At 33.9% G+C, this 17,359-nt stretch overlaps 1 protein-coding gene across 1 annotated transcript in view; it reads right to left on the reverse strand.

The window, feature by feature from the left end:
* Nucleotides 1-341: 341 nt before the first annotated feature.
* The window catches only part of TLL1 (tolloid like 1), a 136,924-nt gene continuing 119,906 nt past the window's right edge, over nucleotides 342-17,359 (reverse strand). The window contains exons 17-22 of the mRNA XM_015888475.3: nucleotides 16,250-16,430; nucleotides 13,488-13,613; nucleotides 12,839-12,966; nucleotides 7,551-7,764; nucleotides 6,854-7,104; nucleotides 342-4,462 (exon numbers count right to left, since the gene is read on the reverse strand). Coding sequence (XP_015743961.2) covers nucleotides 4,328-4,462; nucleotides 6,854-7,104; nucleotides 7,551-7,764; nucleotides 12,839-12,966; nucleotides 13,488-13,613; nucleotides 16,250-16,430 — 1,035 coding nt within the window. The 3' untranslated portion in view covers nucleotides 342-4,327. The remainder of the gene's footprint in view (nucleotides 4,463-6,853; nucleotides 7,105-7,550; nucleotides 7,765-12,838; nucleotides 12,967-13,487; nucleotides 13,614-16,249; nucleotides 16,431-17,359) is intronic.

Consider the following 17,359-nt stretch of genomic DNA (forward strand, 5'->3'; position numbering starts at 1 on the left):
CAGGTCCCAAGACTATTTCCTCTTAATTCTAGGAAATAAAAGATAATGGTGCAATGTTTCATCATTTTCATCATTCTATTTTCCCAGGAAAGTTCATATTCCTACTTTTCTTTGCAAGGTGCTTCAATTTACACAAAATAATATAGCAAGAAAATAAGTTGTTCAAAATCCTTTTTAGTTATGTTGCAGAGATATTTATTATATCACAGAAAATAATACAGAGGTTAAAAAAATGCCACAGAAATGAATTGTCACAGATGCAGATAATTCAATCAACTTTATCCGCAAAAAATGAATCTGTATATTTGAGAAACCTGAATACAGAAAACGTGTATTTATATTTGTGGGAAAAATACATATCTTGCTGATAATTCCAATGTACGCATTGGGGAAATTTATGTTAAAATGAATAGCACACAATGGGAATTTTTTCATTTAAAAAGAACATGGGGAAAATGTATGTGAAAAAGTTGCATTGATGAACTGTACATTGAAAACCATATACATTAATAGTTGAGTACAAAAAGCCCATATGTCTGAGAATGCTATGACAAATGAAAACATGTTTTTGTTATATTAATGTCTAGGTAATGTGAGATAGTACCTATGTTAGAATAATACTTAATAAAAATGCTAATGGATTTAAGTACAAGGGACTAATTAGTATCTGTACTGCTTGTTAGCCTTCGGTCAGCCATTTAATTCATTTTTATTTTTGGTTTACCCAGCATTGTTTATTAGAAGATTACCTATAACCATGGGTGTCCATGGGGGAGTGGTGGAGGTCAAAATCAGTAGGTGTGGCATCATGATCAAAGCTTGGTCTGTTTGTAGATGCATGTTGTCGCTATATATACAAAAGGAACAGAAATTCCACTACCCTGTGTTTTTTAATGAAGAAATAGTACATTCAGAATGCTGAATTGATTCAAAGAATTATGAACATAACCTAAACATGAATGAGGATCTATTTCATAGTAATCTTAGCAGTGTGGTAGAGCTGACCTGGTAAAAGACCTTTTTATGAGCGCAAAACGTTTTTGTAATAACTTTAGTTACAGTTATATTACAAAGCCATCCGTTTTTCTTTTTTTAAACAAGGGGGGGGGGACAAATACTCAGATGCACCTATTAAAGCTACTAGCGATCAAAATGCTATTTTACATAGCAACATATGATATGGTTGTTAACATTCCTAATATGAACAGTCTTTCTGTGTATTTTTTTAATATGTAAGCGTCCTCCAGAATGCAAAATTCCTTCTTCAGCTGAAAATTATGACCAAAAAAAAAAACCCCTCTCCTTTTCTTTCAACGTGCTACTTCTGTATTTAACTGTGAAACTTCCGTACTTCCAGAAAGTGCAGATCAGGTTGCTACTGCATTATGACAGGCTGGAGTGCAATCTTCTCTGAATGTAAGTGTCCTGTTAACTAAAACTATGTTCAAGATAAACATTCGACAAATCTCTTACAAACTGCTTAACATTAAATCAAGAAAGGAAGTAGAAAACAGTTCATATTCAGGAATGGTTCAGTTTTCCATAGACTGAAGAGAATTAGAAAGCTTTCGATAATGAGTAGTTTGAAGGATTTTTATTCAGTTCGGGTAATAATGCATTAATACATTTCTCAACAATTTTTTCAAGCTTTTTAGCAGTAACACAAAACCTTACAATACAGAATTCTTGGTAGAGGAAACACTCTCAAGAAAACCACTGCCATGGCAAACCTAATGTAAACTCATTAAATAAACTGACCCAAATCATGATACAAATATCCTACATTCAGAACTATAAAATTATTGCTAACATATGTTTGACTTTGGAAGACATCTATTTGAACGCACAGCCTGGATTTCCCATATCAAAATTGTATATCCAAATCAGCCAATATAATTCTGATCTCAGTAGAACTCTGCCAAATGTTTAAGAAGTTTGTTGAAGCAAAAGATATAAACAAAATTCTTCTATTCGGTTTTCATGGATTTTTCTTTTGTATGTTCAGTTATTCTTTCCTAACTTGCTTCTGCTTCAGTGCTCTGTGTGTGTGTGCATACACCACACACCTGTGTGTGTCAAGAACATCATGGGTTTGACCACATAACAAAGACATACAGAGCTGTGTAATTTGCATTACTACAAGAGCGTAGCAAGTTGCTCTTGTCCCAACATACATCCTCTGCTATTCTGTACTCACTATAATATGCAGTAAAGCTCAGCTTGACTATTGCCTCTTCAAGCTTCAATAATCTGCTATTCGTAAGAGAAAACATTGGCTATGTTTGCATAACATGCTTGCACATGGTTGGTTTAACCATGGTTTACTCCATTTTCTGAGTAATACAATTAATATAACACATTTTAAGGGATACAGTGAATCATAAATTAATCATACACCCTGGGTTTGAACAATGCACTAAATTAAAGTGTGTTTGTCTAGTTTTTGGTTATGTGGATTATACAAATGTGCCCATATTTCAGCAGTTTGTGATGAAGTTAACACTTGTCAGCCATCTCCTAAACAAAGTGTTCTAAAGACTGTGTAAGTTTGTTGTCTTTTGATAAATGAAACAGCTGTTAAATAGAAGCAATGAGACCTACACATGCTTAGTTTAGTTTTATTATTGTTTTTTAAAAAAAATATTAATGCCAGTGTATTTATCCTGGTAAGGAAACAAAAACTAAACGAAATAGCAACCAACATCAAATGATATCAAAATAGTTCTTTTAATGGAACATAAACATTTCATTAGCTCTTGATTCTTTATTACAGTCCTATTTAAAGAAGTTGCTACACTCAATTGAGATTGTGGTAGAACTTGGCACATGAAATACAATTTACCTGTCCATACATACACAACACTTCTCACTCTTACTCATTCGTACTAACTTACATGATGCATATACATTGTGACTAAATCCACGTATGGCCTAAAGCACATAGAATAAAACTTCTAAAAGTAACATATTCTACATTGGTAACAAGTCTGCTGTGCTGTATTTACAACTGATGATCTTGCTCTGTGCATGGCAATTTGCTTAAGGATCATTTTTGTGAACACACATTTAAAATGTTCAAGTTGTCATCAACTTTATCAAATCAGATATATATCTACAAGAAGATCTGTATGATCATGTACAAATATTCTAAGGCAATTGTAGTTTGTTTCACAGAGTTTGTGCTGCCGCTGAAATAATCCTTTTCTCATGCCTAGAAGTTGTCCCTCTTAATATGCAACAAGGCATAATGATCAGCAGTTTATTGGCTCAAAAATCTAGTATCTTGGGATATGGGGATTTCTTTTAAAGTTCATGGAATAGCACCATAGAAATAGTCTTTGCCACCACAAAAGGAAAAAAAAAAAATGCTTGGGAAACCTAGGTTTTTGGAAACCACTCTTTTTTCATTGTTATTGGTTTAAAATAATAATAAAATAATTAGTTCATTCACAAACATTTCCAAGGAAATACAGATTAACAGTTCATTTTTACTACTGAAATGAAATTCATGATTGATGTTTTGGCTTATTCTGGTCCTGATTCCTTCTGTTGCTCACTGGGAAAAGGTCTGCCAAAAGACCAGTTCTGATTTGGTTCTTAGTCTAATGTGAGAGCTCAGCATACTACAGTACTTCAGCAGTAATACACTTAATATACTCAGTCACTGACAATATCCAAAGTCTGAATGTATTCATAGTTACCATGAATGTAAAATAATCCATTCTATTATGTTATTGTAACCAGAACCGTCCACAGATTTAATGATTTTGCAGATACAGTTTTCCAGTTTTTATAATAATATGTGAAGTGATGGAAAAATTCAGATTTCTCTTCTCCTGACTTTTCTTTGTACATTTTAGATCTTGGATATGCCATCAATGCATTTAGAATAAGAAAAATACAAAGACAACATTTCAAGTGCATGACCTGTAGAAGGTGAGCTTTTCTCCTCTCCTGGATTCAAGTCACTTGTCAAAAAGTTACAGTCAGCAGGATCTTTTCCTGTTATTGAAGATGGAAACAACCATGACATTTGTCAAGCTGTGAACAAAGCTCTTACAGTCTCCTTGGAAGCATGCAATGTCTTTTCACCAGCTTTGCAAAGACAACCATGAATGGAGACCATATGTCGTCACCATAATGTCTGTTCCTCCACAGAAGAGGAGTACATTTAACAGTGAGATGTTTCAGTTTTCCTTCTGTTTGAACTCATGGGCTAAAAATCTTTGCTTTTTACTAATATTGTCTGTATTTTTTTTAAAGAACCCCCCCCACCTCTTCAAAACAGTCATTCTCTGTCTCATTTGATAGCTAAAGGAGCCTTGTGTTATTTTGGGGTGTGAACATTATCTTGATATTTTATGCTTTTGTATCGTATATGAAAGCCTTTTTTGTTAATTGTATCATCTGTATGAAAATGGAGTAAAATAGAATCACCTGCTGAATAAATTTCTTCCGGGGGCTGCAGGAGGAAGAAGAAAAGAGAGAGGGTTACCAAGGCTATCTTAGGAACAACATCAACCAATCATTCAGACTGTAGCAATTAACAGTGTTTTATCTGAAATACTGCGTATTCATTAATAAAATACACTATGAGAGTTTATGTTTCTTCTGCTATCGCCAGTAGTATATGAACAAAATACTACTGTTGTGTTATATTTAATTTTAAAGTTGAAATGATACATGTAGCCATTTGCTGTACCTTTTTTCTCCATTTTTATTTAAAGCCAAGGCAGTGTGAAGCACATGTGAAAAAAAGGGGGTAAGAATTGGCTTAGACTATTCCCTTCATGTCATTTTTTCCACACAAAACTACCCTGCCTAGACTGTGCATTTCCCCTGCTTTGGGAACAAAGAAAACTGAAAAAAGACCAGAAGAATTCTTCCTCCACTTTTTCATCTTCAGGTTAAAGACAAATTTGCTTAAGTCTTCCTTGAACTAGAAATAACAAAAGAAACTATGAAATGGTTGTGTTTGTCTTAGGACATTCTATGCCTGTCTACACAGAGAAAAATCATTCTCTTTTAACGAATTTTCATTCAATAATATCAATATACAGAGAGGAATCTCCTTTCTTCTTGTACCCTGAGACTTTTTAAAACAAGAGTCCTGATAGTTTAAATGCTCTGTTCATTTAGGGCTGCCAATAAATAAAATGTTATATTATTTGGGGGGAGGGTAAGGATTGCATTTGGCCTTTGTATGGTACGCTAGGGGCTACACTCCAAAAGACTAGTGAAGCAAAAAGGAGGACATGCAGCAGGATAAAAGTTGTTTTTATTTAAATTTAACTAAGATTATATTTGCTTAATTAAATAGAGATCTTTTAAATCTATTTCAGCAAATCATCAAGAATTGGCCAGAAAGATGATCCAGAGATGTTACTTTATTTGTCTAAAGTTGCACTATATAAATTATAACTCTACTATGTTGCGTTAGTGGATTGTAAGCAAATTGGTATATATTATCATCTTTGATGGCAGTACTCCATCAGACAGTCCTTTTGGTTGAAAGGTTCTGACGAAATCACCCAACTGTCTTTCACAATGAATTAATCTCACTGTTCCTTAACTAACCTAAGATACATAAATATAAACAGCTTAAGAAATTGATTCAAGTCTTGTTGTTAGCTGCCAGATTTTTTATAACAAACTACTGTAAAAACTAAAGTAAATATTTCATTAGATTAGTGGTATTTAGACATGGGTGAAAAATTAACATACTTAAAAAGAGCTTTATAAAACCCTATATTAATGAATAAATTGATTTTGATCTGCTTAGTTTATATTAGCAATATTGTTAAAATGTTTTTCCCAGTCGTTTACCTTATCTGTACAAATATCATTTTGGATAGTAACACTGAATATTGATATTTAAAGTATTCGTATTTCTCCCTTGAAATCCACGCAATCTCTTTTTCTCTAAATTTCTTCTTTCTTCGTTTTTTCCTTCTTCATCTGCTTGCTTTTTTTTTTTTACAATGTTTTGATTTTTCTAGTTTTTATTATGATACTTTGATCAACAACTCTATTGAATAAAGTTAATCTGAAGCGGTCTAGGACCTGCATCCAAGAGTATGAAGGCCTCATGTGATTTGTAGCCTGACGTTGTGTACCCCTTTGTCAATGACTGTGATCGCTTGCTTTAGAAGTGAGAGAGAGAGTATTCCTTTTGATTTAAACTAACTTATCACAAGTTAAAGGTCCTAGTAAAATGGAAATATGGAAATAGTGCTTTGAAAACATTGTAGTCAATCCCACAGGAAAACTTCCGTTTTTCTTTAGTACTAATTTCAACCAAAAAAAAAATATATGTAAGAATGGGTTTTATATTAAATGAAAAAGGTAGTTACCACAATTGTTTTGCTTTCTGTTTTCAGGCAGCATCTCTGAAATAATTTTAAACACTAACAGAATGAATGCCTAAAATTCTGATTCTTCTATACTGCTCCTTTACTTATTGCTTCTGTCTACCCACTTCTCAATAACAAAATCAGCCTTGTCAAAAACAAAGATTATTTGATTCTGTTAGCTTTAAGTAACAAATACGTTGACTGCAAAAAGCTAAAATAGTGGCTGCGATCCAGTAAGCTACTTTAACTGAACTTTTCCAAGCAGAAGTTGCAGGAATTTAATTTTCCTTTTCCAAACAGTAATCATTCTACTGCATTGAAGCTTCCTTTAAACTCAGAGGGTTGTGGTGATCAACTGTGTGGGCATGGATATCTGCTAGAGAAAAATGGAAAAAACAGAAAGATGCTAGTGCATAGACATCTCCATTACACACTTAAGTTTACTGTTCTGATATTTTATAGAGAAAATTTGATAACTGCAAAACTTAAAAGTGACCTACCCCTGATCCACAAAACCGGCCAATCCTCAGAGCAAATGTATCATGACCATCAAAGACTTCTAAATAGTCATAGCCACAATCTGCTTCTTCTTCCACTTCGAAAGTCTGAAAAGTTAACTCTATTTGATAGCCATAGTCTGACACCAGTAACCATTCACAGTCTGTTTGAACTGGGTAATTATTATCACCAAACTGAGCATGAGAGTAAAGATCTCTTGTCTTGCTTTCAGCTCTCAGGCGACCACCACACTCTGTGGAAGGTGGGGAAAGAAAAAGATGTGCACTTTAGTCTAGTTTTGAAAGGGATCAGACTGATTTTTCTACCATGATTTAGAAGCACCATGAACAAAAGAAAAACCACTAGATGTCAGTATAAACAAAGAAACAGACATCACTAGACATTATTTGATTGAAGCAGGAGGAAACCTTAATGGCAGGGGCTTTTTTATAGAAGTATTTTGATTCTCTATGATCACCAAGAACTATATTCCAGCTTGATTTAAAATATATTCTTCAGAAAAACAATCAGATTTTGTTTTCCCAGAAATAACAAAATGGATTATTCAAATGTCTTCCCCTGTATTCAGACTATATATTTAAAATGTATTCTGTTTCTGCACAAGGAACCTAATGAAACTTTCACCCATAACAATGCTAAACATGTATCCACTGACGTTAGCAGGAATTATTTTCACACCTGTTGAATGGGTTGCTTGGAAGCCTTTTCTTTGAACTGATGCATCAGAGACAAATCGAAGGAACATTTTATTTCCTGTGGCAATAAGAGGATCTGGTATCTTATTTCCACATAAACGCCCTAGAATTGGAAATTTTTCATTTTCTCCATCAAACACCTCCAGATGGTCATAAGCACATTCCTGATGTTGTTCAATTTCAAACTCAATAAAAACCTGAAAAATTAACAAAATATTAATTCAGAACTTAAATGTGTCCTGAGTACAGTTATGCTATAGTCTTGCTGATCAGAATCATTCTAAACATTAAAAGACAGGGGGGTATTGGAAGGAGCAAAACAATGAAATAATGAAGATTTAATTTAGCATGTGTGTAGATATATTTATGAGAATTTTGGAGATTTATTGTACAATTCCTTTTGCATTGGATCTGGTCAGCAAAAATACCAAAAAGACTGCGCTCTTAATAGGTTTCTGTGTTAGGAATCCTGATTCGCACTGAAAAAATTAAGATCTTTATTCCTATTTACTATCCATGACAGAAGCAAGACAATCTGGAATATAGATGTCTAATACTTGTCAATTCTTTCAAGTTTATAGGACATTTTCATTTTTTCTTTCTTTCAGATAATTGGATGTACATAAGAAAGGCAATGAAAGTTTCTGAAACATGTTATATAACTAATTTTAAGACTACAGTTTAGGGCTTTTAGAAATGCATTCAGTTAAGTGGTCACAACTAAAACAAAAACCAAAAAACCAAAAATACTGTATATTAGTGTTTTGGCTGACTTTATAAATACTCAATTTTTTAAGAGGAGGACGTTTACATAAAACTAAAAATTCAAAGATTTCTTTTCTTTTCATCCCTCTACATTGTTTTCCCTTGTTCAATATAAGTAATTTTCAAGCCTCCTTTAACAGTTAAAAAAATGCATGGATGATAGAATTCCTTTTGATTTTTCTCTGTTGGCATGGAAAGTCTGTGACAATGAAAATAGTTGTAACTTGAACTAGATAGAAACAGCTCTTTAAAATTCTCCATTAAATTTGTGAGCACAAAAGTTGGGTGAATAACATATCTGAATTACTTCTGGGGAAACAGAAATTCTCAATATCAGAGATAGGAAACCTACTCAGTGGTAACAATAGCATCTTTATTGAAAAAGCCCAATGGGTGGAGTTCCTTTATAAGGTCTTTCCTTAGGATTTAATTAAGCGTGGGAAACCACAGAGGCACCAGAGTGCTGGAGAGATGATTGTACAATGAAAGACAAAAGACATACACCCCTCAGAATCTCATAACTCACTAAGTACAAGAACACAGCATTTGACTCATGTTCATTTCTCCAAAATTATCTTCTCCTTTGGTAGAATTTCAGCATCAAATTATCTTTCACCAACCTGAATATAAATTAGTAGAAAAAAAATACTGGGAATTTCCCCAGCACTGCACTAGCTACAATGCTCCATTGCAGCACAAACCTATGCAAAGTTCACACTCTTGTAAGGATATTAACCATATTCTGCTGGTTGTAACTCCCCTATGGACCTCCTCCTTGAACATGGGAATCAGTGGCTATAGTATAACTTAAAAGTCATCATCATACATTATTTTTCTTCATTTAAAATCCAAAGAGAATTAAAAAAAACCTCTAGAGCAGAGGCACCCAATTGGTTTAGAGTGGTAGATGTGATAAAGTTCCCATGTTGGGGGGTTCAGTTGGATTACATAGAATGTAATGAGAGTGGTTCATAAGTAGGTCTTTTTTCTTTGAAAGCAGAAAAATGTTACCTGAAGTTTGGGATTCAGGAAAAATCAATTAGGCTAAAGGACAATCAGCTAGAATATAAAGAAGTTTAAACAACAACAACAACAACAACATCCCTATGTCTCCCTACTACTACTACTAAAAAATAGTAGTACATTTATGAGGGCACACATCCCTCTCTACCTAATGAAGTTACTCTATATCTGCATAGGATTTCTACTGATCATTATTTCTAAAAAGTTATCAATACAAATATTAAAAAAGAGAAATATCTATCTTACTTTTCTGATATACACATGGCTCAAGTATATATTAAATGAAGTTAGTTTCCTTGCAGCATTTTTCTCTAAGCTTTCCACCATATATTAAAACATCAAATAGGAACAAGAGCATCAGAAGAACCTTCTAACAAATAAAGTATTTATTACTTTATTTAATAATATAATAAACTACTAAGAGTCAGGACATAAAAGGAATGAAACCCAACAAGAATCAAATACAGAGCAAAGAGATCTTCTGTTAAAATGTCTTGGACAATAAGGCAGTTCTAATCTACTGACTCCCTAATGGAAGTCAGCCAAAGTACAATGTGTTGCCACTTTATATTAACAGCTGTCCTTGAGAAATTTCATATCATTCAAGTGTTGACATTTTGGCAGTAAAATGGAAATAATCAGAATGAGCACAAAGTATTGCAAACTGAAACAATTATACTTTCTCCTGATGTACTTTGTTAAGAAAAATCAGACATTTTTATTAATAGAAGGAAGCTGCAGATGCAGTATAAACAGCTGAAATGTTATCCCAGTTGCTACTCATAAATTTTGTTCACCGTTACAACTTTCACAGGGCCAATCATTGTGCTATTTGACATTTAGATCACCTCTATTAAAAAGAGAATTAGTTCTATTCAACCTGCAGACCATAATTAATTGATGTCTCATTTACGTAATGGATCTTTTCTAAGTATGACTAAAGTGGTTTTTCCAATGGAGGACTGCTAATGCTATCAGTCAAGAGCATTATATGACTATACTGTTTTCTCTTTTTAGCAATTTTTTTTAGGCTCAGAGAAAAGATGGGGGAAATGACAGGGGGAAAAAAAGAGGATAGGTGAATAATTAGATTCTCTAGAGCCCATAAACCTGTAAGGATGGTAGAATGGCTGTATAATGAACAGACTCATCTGGAAGAATTCCTAGTCAGCATGCAACCAACTGTGTTTTACAGAAGAGCTTTTGGCTTTACTGTGCAATTCTATGCATGTATGCACAAAAGGAAGCATGTTTCAATTGGATTTCTTTCAAGGCAATGTGTGTAGAATTGTGGGCTTGTAGCACAATCCCATGCATATCACTCAGAAGTTGTCCCATTATGTCCAAAAAAAAAAAAAAAAAATCTCCAAGATAAATAGTACAGGACTGTACTCTTAGAATTTTACATTTAAATGGTACATTTGATCACAACTAGATTTTCCCCCAAGGGCAACAGTATTGCATTACATTCAGTACAGTTAAATTAAAAGATTTAAAAGTAATACATTTAACTCATGAGTACTTGAAGAAAATGTTCCTTTTAAGATGTTTTGTATACTATACAAAAATATCACACAGTAGAAAGCTAGTAGGAAGGTAGGTAACTAATTATCTCTCAACTCTCAATACTGTCTAAAGGAGTGGTATAAAAACAATTGGAATACTATGCCATTCCTGGAAATTTTTATCCCACCTGCTCACTTTGGTAAAGAAGCAAGCTGCATTTGAAAAGGAAAAAAAATGGTTTGTTTCTTCCTTCAGAACAATTGTTAGTTGAAAATGAGTTTTTAATTGCACACACATATTTGAGAATACACATATTTATGTGGGTGTATATGTATTTGTGTACTGTGTATGTGTGGCATCTTTTCAAACTTGATTGATTGATTATGTACCATCAAGTCAGTGTCGACTCTTAGCCCCACATGAATAGATTTTCTCCAGGAGGATCTGTCCCCAACTTGGCATTTTGGGTCTTCCAATGGTGCACCCATCACCGCTGTAACAGAGCCCATCCACCTTACCATCAAACTGATGGTAAGCCTCTCCTCATCCCCTTGAATTTTGCTAGGGCAATTTATTATAAACCACAGTCATCAACTGACCCTTTTACAAGACTATTAAAAAAACTCAAGAACACATACTCAGCTTCCAGAATTCTTATAAAGGAGGACAAGAGCCTTCAAGCAAGGTGCCTTTTCCACGGCTGCCTCTCTTTTTGCTATTAATATAATGCTAGGCAAATGTCCTTAAAACATTCTTAGAGGTCAGAGAACCTGCTAGCCTCAAATGAGGTGTAGGACTCTACCCAGTTGCTTGTGCAGATGTGATTCAGCCACTGCTATCTTCTGAGGAATCAAAGGGAATGGGGCATCTTGCCTTTTTCCTCAGGCAGCACAAGCAGGTAATTTCAGAGGCAAAGATTGGGTGACTGGCAGATGATGGATAAGCAACACTGCAAACTCAAAAAGTTGATAGAGTGCAAAATGAGCTTAGAATAAATGATGCTATTTTTGATACATTGAGAATGTAGCTGATTCTTGAGTTATTTAAATTAAGTGAGGTAAAGTGTCACTAAATGACAGTGAGAAAAAAAAAAACAACAACTTCCCAACCAAATGAATCAAAGCTGTGTGATAAAAATTCTAAATAAGGTAGAGAAAATGTCATTCTGTTCTTTTAATGCAAACCCAAAACAAGTTGTCAACTTTTACACATGTCCAATACTTACCATATGATAGGATTATTTTTGGCCTCATCTTTAGCCACAGTCAATAAATGAAGTAATTTCAACCCCACGCAGTAAGTAAGAAACAGATTCCTTTATTGAATTCCCAACCATAATATTTTTAAACATTTTTAAATAAAATCGTATAACTACTAAGCATTATATTGTAATGTGCAAAATACCATTTCAACTTCCCTGTGCGTATTTTACACAAAAGTTACACATGCACATTTGGAATCCTGACAGCATGTTGCAGAGGGGGACCTCTCCATTCACAATACGGTTGCATAGCCAGTTGGAAAATAAATAATTCAAGTGGGGATGGAGCCTGGGGGGTACCAAATGGGAGATCTGCCAATATACTCACACCATGAATACTATATTGGGGCCAAGCACTGTGCATAGATCTGGATTTGAAGGGCAAAAAGTGATTCAGAGCACACATGGACATACACTTAGCATAGGTCAAGAATACTTCAAAGTAATTGCATCTTTTCTTGGCCTGCACATTTGCTCTCTGCTTGTGAGGTGCTCCTGTCAGATGTTACATGTGCACCCATGCAAGGTGCAAATCACATGTTGCTTTTGGAATATGAATATGAATCTCAACACATATTAGAGATCTCTTATCTAACATACATATTGACAAAACAATATTCTAACCATCTGTTGATTCAATTTTTATATCATTAACAATATTGCTGATTCAAGTTAAGCTTTTGATAAATGTGTTACTGCTGTTAACTATTACTTACTATTTTGACTCTGTGACCAGGTGTGGCACTTATTTCCCACGTGCATTCCTTTCTGCTTGGGTACTTGTCAGGCCAGTTAGGGCTTGTGATAATTCCATTTGGGCTGTGGATTTTCTGTTCACATTCAGCTGCATTAATCATGGATAGAAAGCATCAATGAACTGAGGGAAAATACAGGATATCACACAGCTAGACAACCGAGATATTAATTCTCTGCTATATGAAAAAAGGAAGCATTTGCTAGAAGCTGATATGGTGTAATCATTCAGTCTTAATTATCAGCATCTACGATTTGCAAACTCATTACCAAGAATAATTTACAATAATCGATAATATTAGTTTTGTGGGTGGTGCAAATTTTTTGAGAAGTACGGAACCCTCGTCCTCCTGAAAGTTTGGTCTGGCTGCTTTAATGACCCTCCCATTTATTCATTCATACATTCATGTGTCTGCACAGAAGATACTTCCACTGATTTTAGGTATAGTGATCATACAATATCTGAATATTTCATATAGCCTGTTACATAACATTTTCCATGAAATATCTTACAATCTTAGAACAAGTGCAAATATAAGGATACATGCAGAAGATAAAATGCACTCAAGCAACTTCTTTCAGAGTGAGCTTCTCTGCCACACTACTATTTACCTTCCTTGCAGTCATGTTTGTTTTCATGAAGCACAAATCCATTGCGACATTGGCATACGTAGCTTCCAAAAGTGTTAATGCATTCATGCTGGCAGCCACCATTGTCCTTTGAACATTCATCTTTATCTATAAAATATACAACATATTTACTCTAAAGAGAGAATCTACTTCTATTTTTCATGCAAAGGCACTGAATGTTTTAGTTAGGTTTAAGTCCCTGTGAGAAACTTTCTCCTGAAAGTACAAAAAAAAAGCCAAGCACAGTGACCAACAGGGAATTTGTACTGGTTAGCTTTTCCTTGACTTGATTGCAATTGTTTCACAACTGGTCAAATGCATAGAAAGGAAGGTCAAAATCACTTATAATAAATAATAAATCAATATATAATATCTTTTTTTATAAATTGGCAAAGCCTTCTTATCCACCAAAATGCTTGAAGCAGTATGTATGTATGTATGTATATTTGTGTGTGTGTTTATGTTGTGCGTGTGTTTATGTGTATCAGTTATGTTGTTTTATTTAAAGAGTTTCTGTTTTATTAGAATGAAAATGTAGTCCTTTCCCCAATTATGATGGGGCAGAATACAATAGTTTGGCACTATTAATGAATGATGCAGTAAAATTCTTATCTATGATTTATATAACCCAACGTTGACTTTCCATCCTGTGCATTCCAGGTTGAAAAAATTATGAGAAAATTAATACAGATTAGTTGAAGAAATAAATGTTTTACTGACTAATGTATATGCACATCATCTGTTATGCTCAGGGATGGAAATCAGTCTCCCAGTTTTAAATGGATCTTTCATGTATTTTTTTCTGTCAATAGTTCTTAGAACTAGGAAAGATCCATTTTCAACAATATGATAGATCTGATTTATTCACAAGACACATGGTCATCTTTCAGATCCTCAAAGGCCAGTCTATGAATTATATGTACTTGGCCTGAAGGGGTAAACTGTATCAAGTCTTTGCATGATTCAGAGGCAAAAATGTTCTCCTTGAAGGCAGCTGTCTTGTCTGTGGGGAAAAAAATTACCAGGATATCAACAAAATTGAGTGGCTGAATCACTGTTCCAACATCAATGTTCTCAAGGATAGAATAATTGTAACATTTTATCTCTTTACTGCAACATGATTATCTTCATGTTTCCCCAGTCCCACTTCTCCACCAATATACAGGCACTTTGGATAATAAATATTTCCACTAAATATAGTAAATATTTCCAGTTTCAATTATGAAATAGAACCAACAGGTGCTTTTAACTTTCAAACTTGAAAACTGAAGATTTAAGCAATATAATACAATGTGGAAATTAATCAGAACACAAGCTAAAAGAATATTATTATTCTATCCATAAATGATTTCTTTTTCCTCTCAAGAGAATGCTTGAAAGTTCTTGGTGATCAGTCATGTGTTCTACATTCGTATATCTTGTTATGGAGGCAGTGGTCATACATTGTTGGTGCTTGATCATTTTTACTTGCTCAGAACTTTTTACTCTTGAAGCTATCACTCACAGTCATGACAGACATGATGCAGATCACTTATGATCAAGACCTTCCATGAATTACATTGAAGTTAAAAACAGTCATTGGATTGGCCTGGGGTCACAGCTCTTGGGTAAAGGAATTCACTTCTCTTCCCTGGCAGGGGAGGGCTTTAATATTTTTTCAATTCAGGAATTATATCTTATTTCAGTCTAAAATCAAAATTGATGTCAGGCAAGCCTTTCAATGGCTTCACGATCATAGTGAGTGGGACTGATAATCTACTGGAGGCATGCCTCAACCCAAGCTTGCCAAACTAGTTGATCTCTAGAGTGATGAGTTCTAGGCTGCAAAGACGCAGATGACAACTAGATAGCAACAAGAAGACACAGAAAACTCTTTTTCATCTAGAAGTATTCAGATTTTTGCAGCTCAGATCCGTTAGTCTAGTGATATCATAGTCCAACACATATGGAGGGATTAGATTCAGGAAAACTGTCCTAATCTGCCTCATAGCTGCAAATATATATTACCCCCTTTTTTTTTTTACTTGCCTCTCAAACCCTTATTAGCTTTTCAGAGAGCTTGGATTCCTAAAAAGTTGATATACTACATGTTGTATGAGTCATGTTAATCTCATCCAGAAATTGCAACCTGAGTAAATGTCACCCTAGATGATTTTTTTTTTATTTTTTACAGAATTTAGTCTGCAATCTTACATAGGGATACTCAAAATATATTTCAACTGAATTCAACAATATTTATTCCCAAATTATAGGGATTATATAGGATTGTGCTATAATATTATAAATTATCAGAGGTAAAAAAGGAAGTATTGTAATCTGCTCTCTTTCTCTGAATTTTCATGCTAAACATTTGCTGGAGTTTCTAACCTATCTACACATTTTTATATTGTGGGGAAACATGTTATTTGTTAAGAAGTAGAAAAAAATCCAAACACAGAGAAAATTATAGCAAACAAAGGAAAACCAATATAACTAGGAAGATAAATGAATAATGGAATCTGAATAGTGATATAGTTCCTTGTCATGATTATTACAGTCTAAGTGTTAAAATTAATATTAACTTATTTAATTGAGTGGAAAATTGAAACTGAACACATTAAGAGAAGGGCCATTCATCTTCATTAGAATCAAAAAGTGAAAAGCAGAAAGAAATCTTATCCTGGAAAAAAGGATACTGGAAACTCTTTGTTGTATTTGCAAAAACCCATTCATACAGATCACACCTATTGTATTTGTTTTAATACCTGAGAAGAAGTGAGCTTTGAAACCTTTTTTTGAAACTGTGTTGTCTGATCTGAACTCAATTCTCATGCTGTTATACTGGGATGTGATAACTTCAGGCACTTCTGTACCACAAAATTTGCCATGTGGTTTGGAATCAGTAGAAAGGCCGCTACGGATTTCCACATAATCATATTTGCACACCTAAAAAATGAAATGCCAGTATTAATCCTAATGCAACAGAGATATATTTATCTTACAATTTATACTTTCCAGCATAAGAGATAATGTGGTTTATCTCTTTTTCTTTATTCTATTGCTTACATTAGTCTTTACACCATATTTCCACATATAATGTAAATTGACCAAATATACAAAAGCCTTTGAATAGGTTTTTTTTTCCTTGAGTGACTGTGGGGAAGAGGGCAGCATTTAAATTCTTTTAGAAAACATGTCATGTTTCTTAGTCTGAGTTAAGACTTGGAACCCTAGTGACCCCAGGATCTTAGATTAGCTCAGCTGTATTATGATAGAAAATGCTTTGCTATTAATAATAGTGGCTAATGCAAAGAGTATTGTCACACCTATATTTTTCATTTTGAATTGCCTTCCCTGGTACTTCCTGATGTTTGGTTTAATTTAAAAGTCTACATTTCTGTTTTGGTTACCTGAATCATGACTCTGTCTTGTGTGTGTAAACTGGTATTAAAATGAGTTGGAACACCCTTATTAATTTGTTAACCAAAATCTTCTAGTGGTACTAGAAGAATGATATTCTCTATGAAAATACCTAACATTTGGTCACCTTAGTCTTCCCTGGCCCTTAGGAATTCTAATCCTTGACCTTCTAAAATATTACAGGACCTAGAATTTTGATACTGTGTTGACGAGTGTTTTTAATTATGGGAATTCATACATATATATACATCCAAAAACCTCCAGTCTCAAAGTGGATTTTAAAAATGTGGTCATGATTTCATTCATGTGCTTGATTTCAAGTGGATTATTTTAGCATGCACATATTTTGAAATAATGGGACCAACATGCTTAATATGGTAGGTTTGTAAATTTTTAGTTCATTTATTTTTGCATATGTTCTGAATAAATCCAGGAAACAGCTCCAAGAAATAGGA

This window comes from Python bivittatus, unplaced genomic scaffold, assembly GCF_059951505.1.
Source record: "Python bivittatus isolate LINGU-HERP-01145 unplaced genomic scaffold, Pbiv_v1 ctg000070_np1212, whole genome shotgun sequence".
Lineage (NCBI taxonomy): Eukaryota > Metazoa > Chordata > Lepidosauria > Squamata > Pythonidae > Python > Python bivittatus.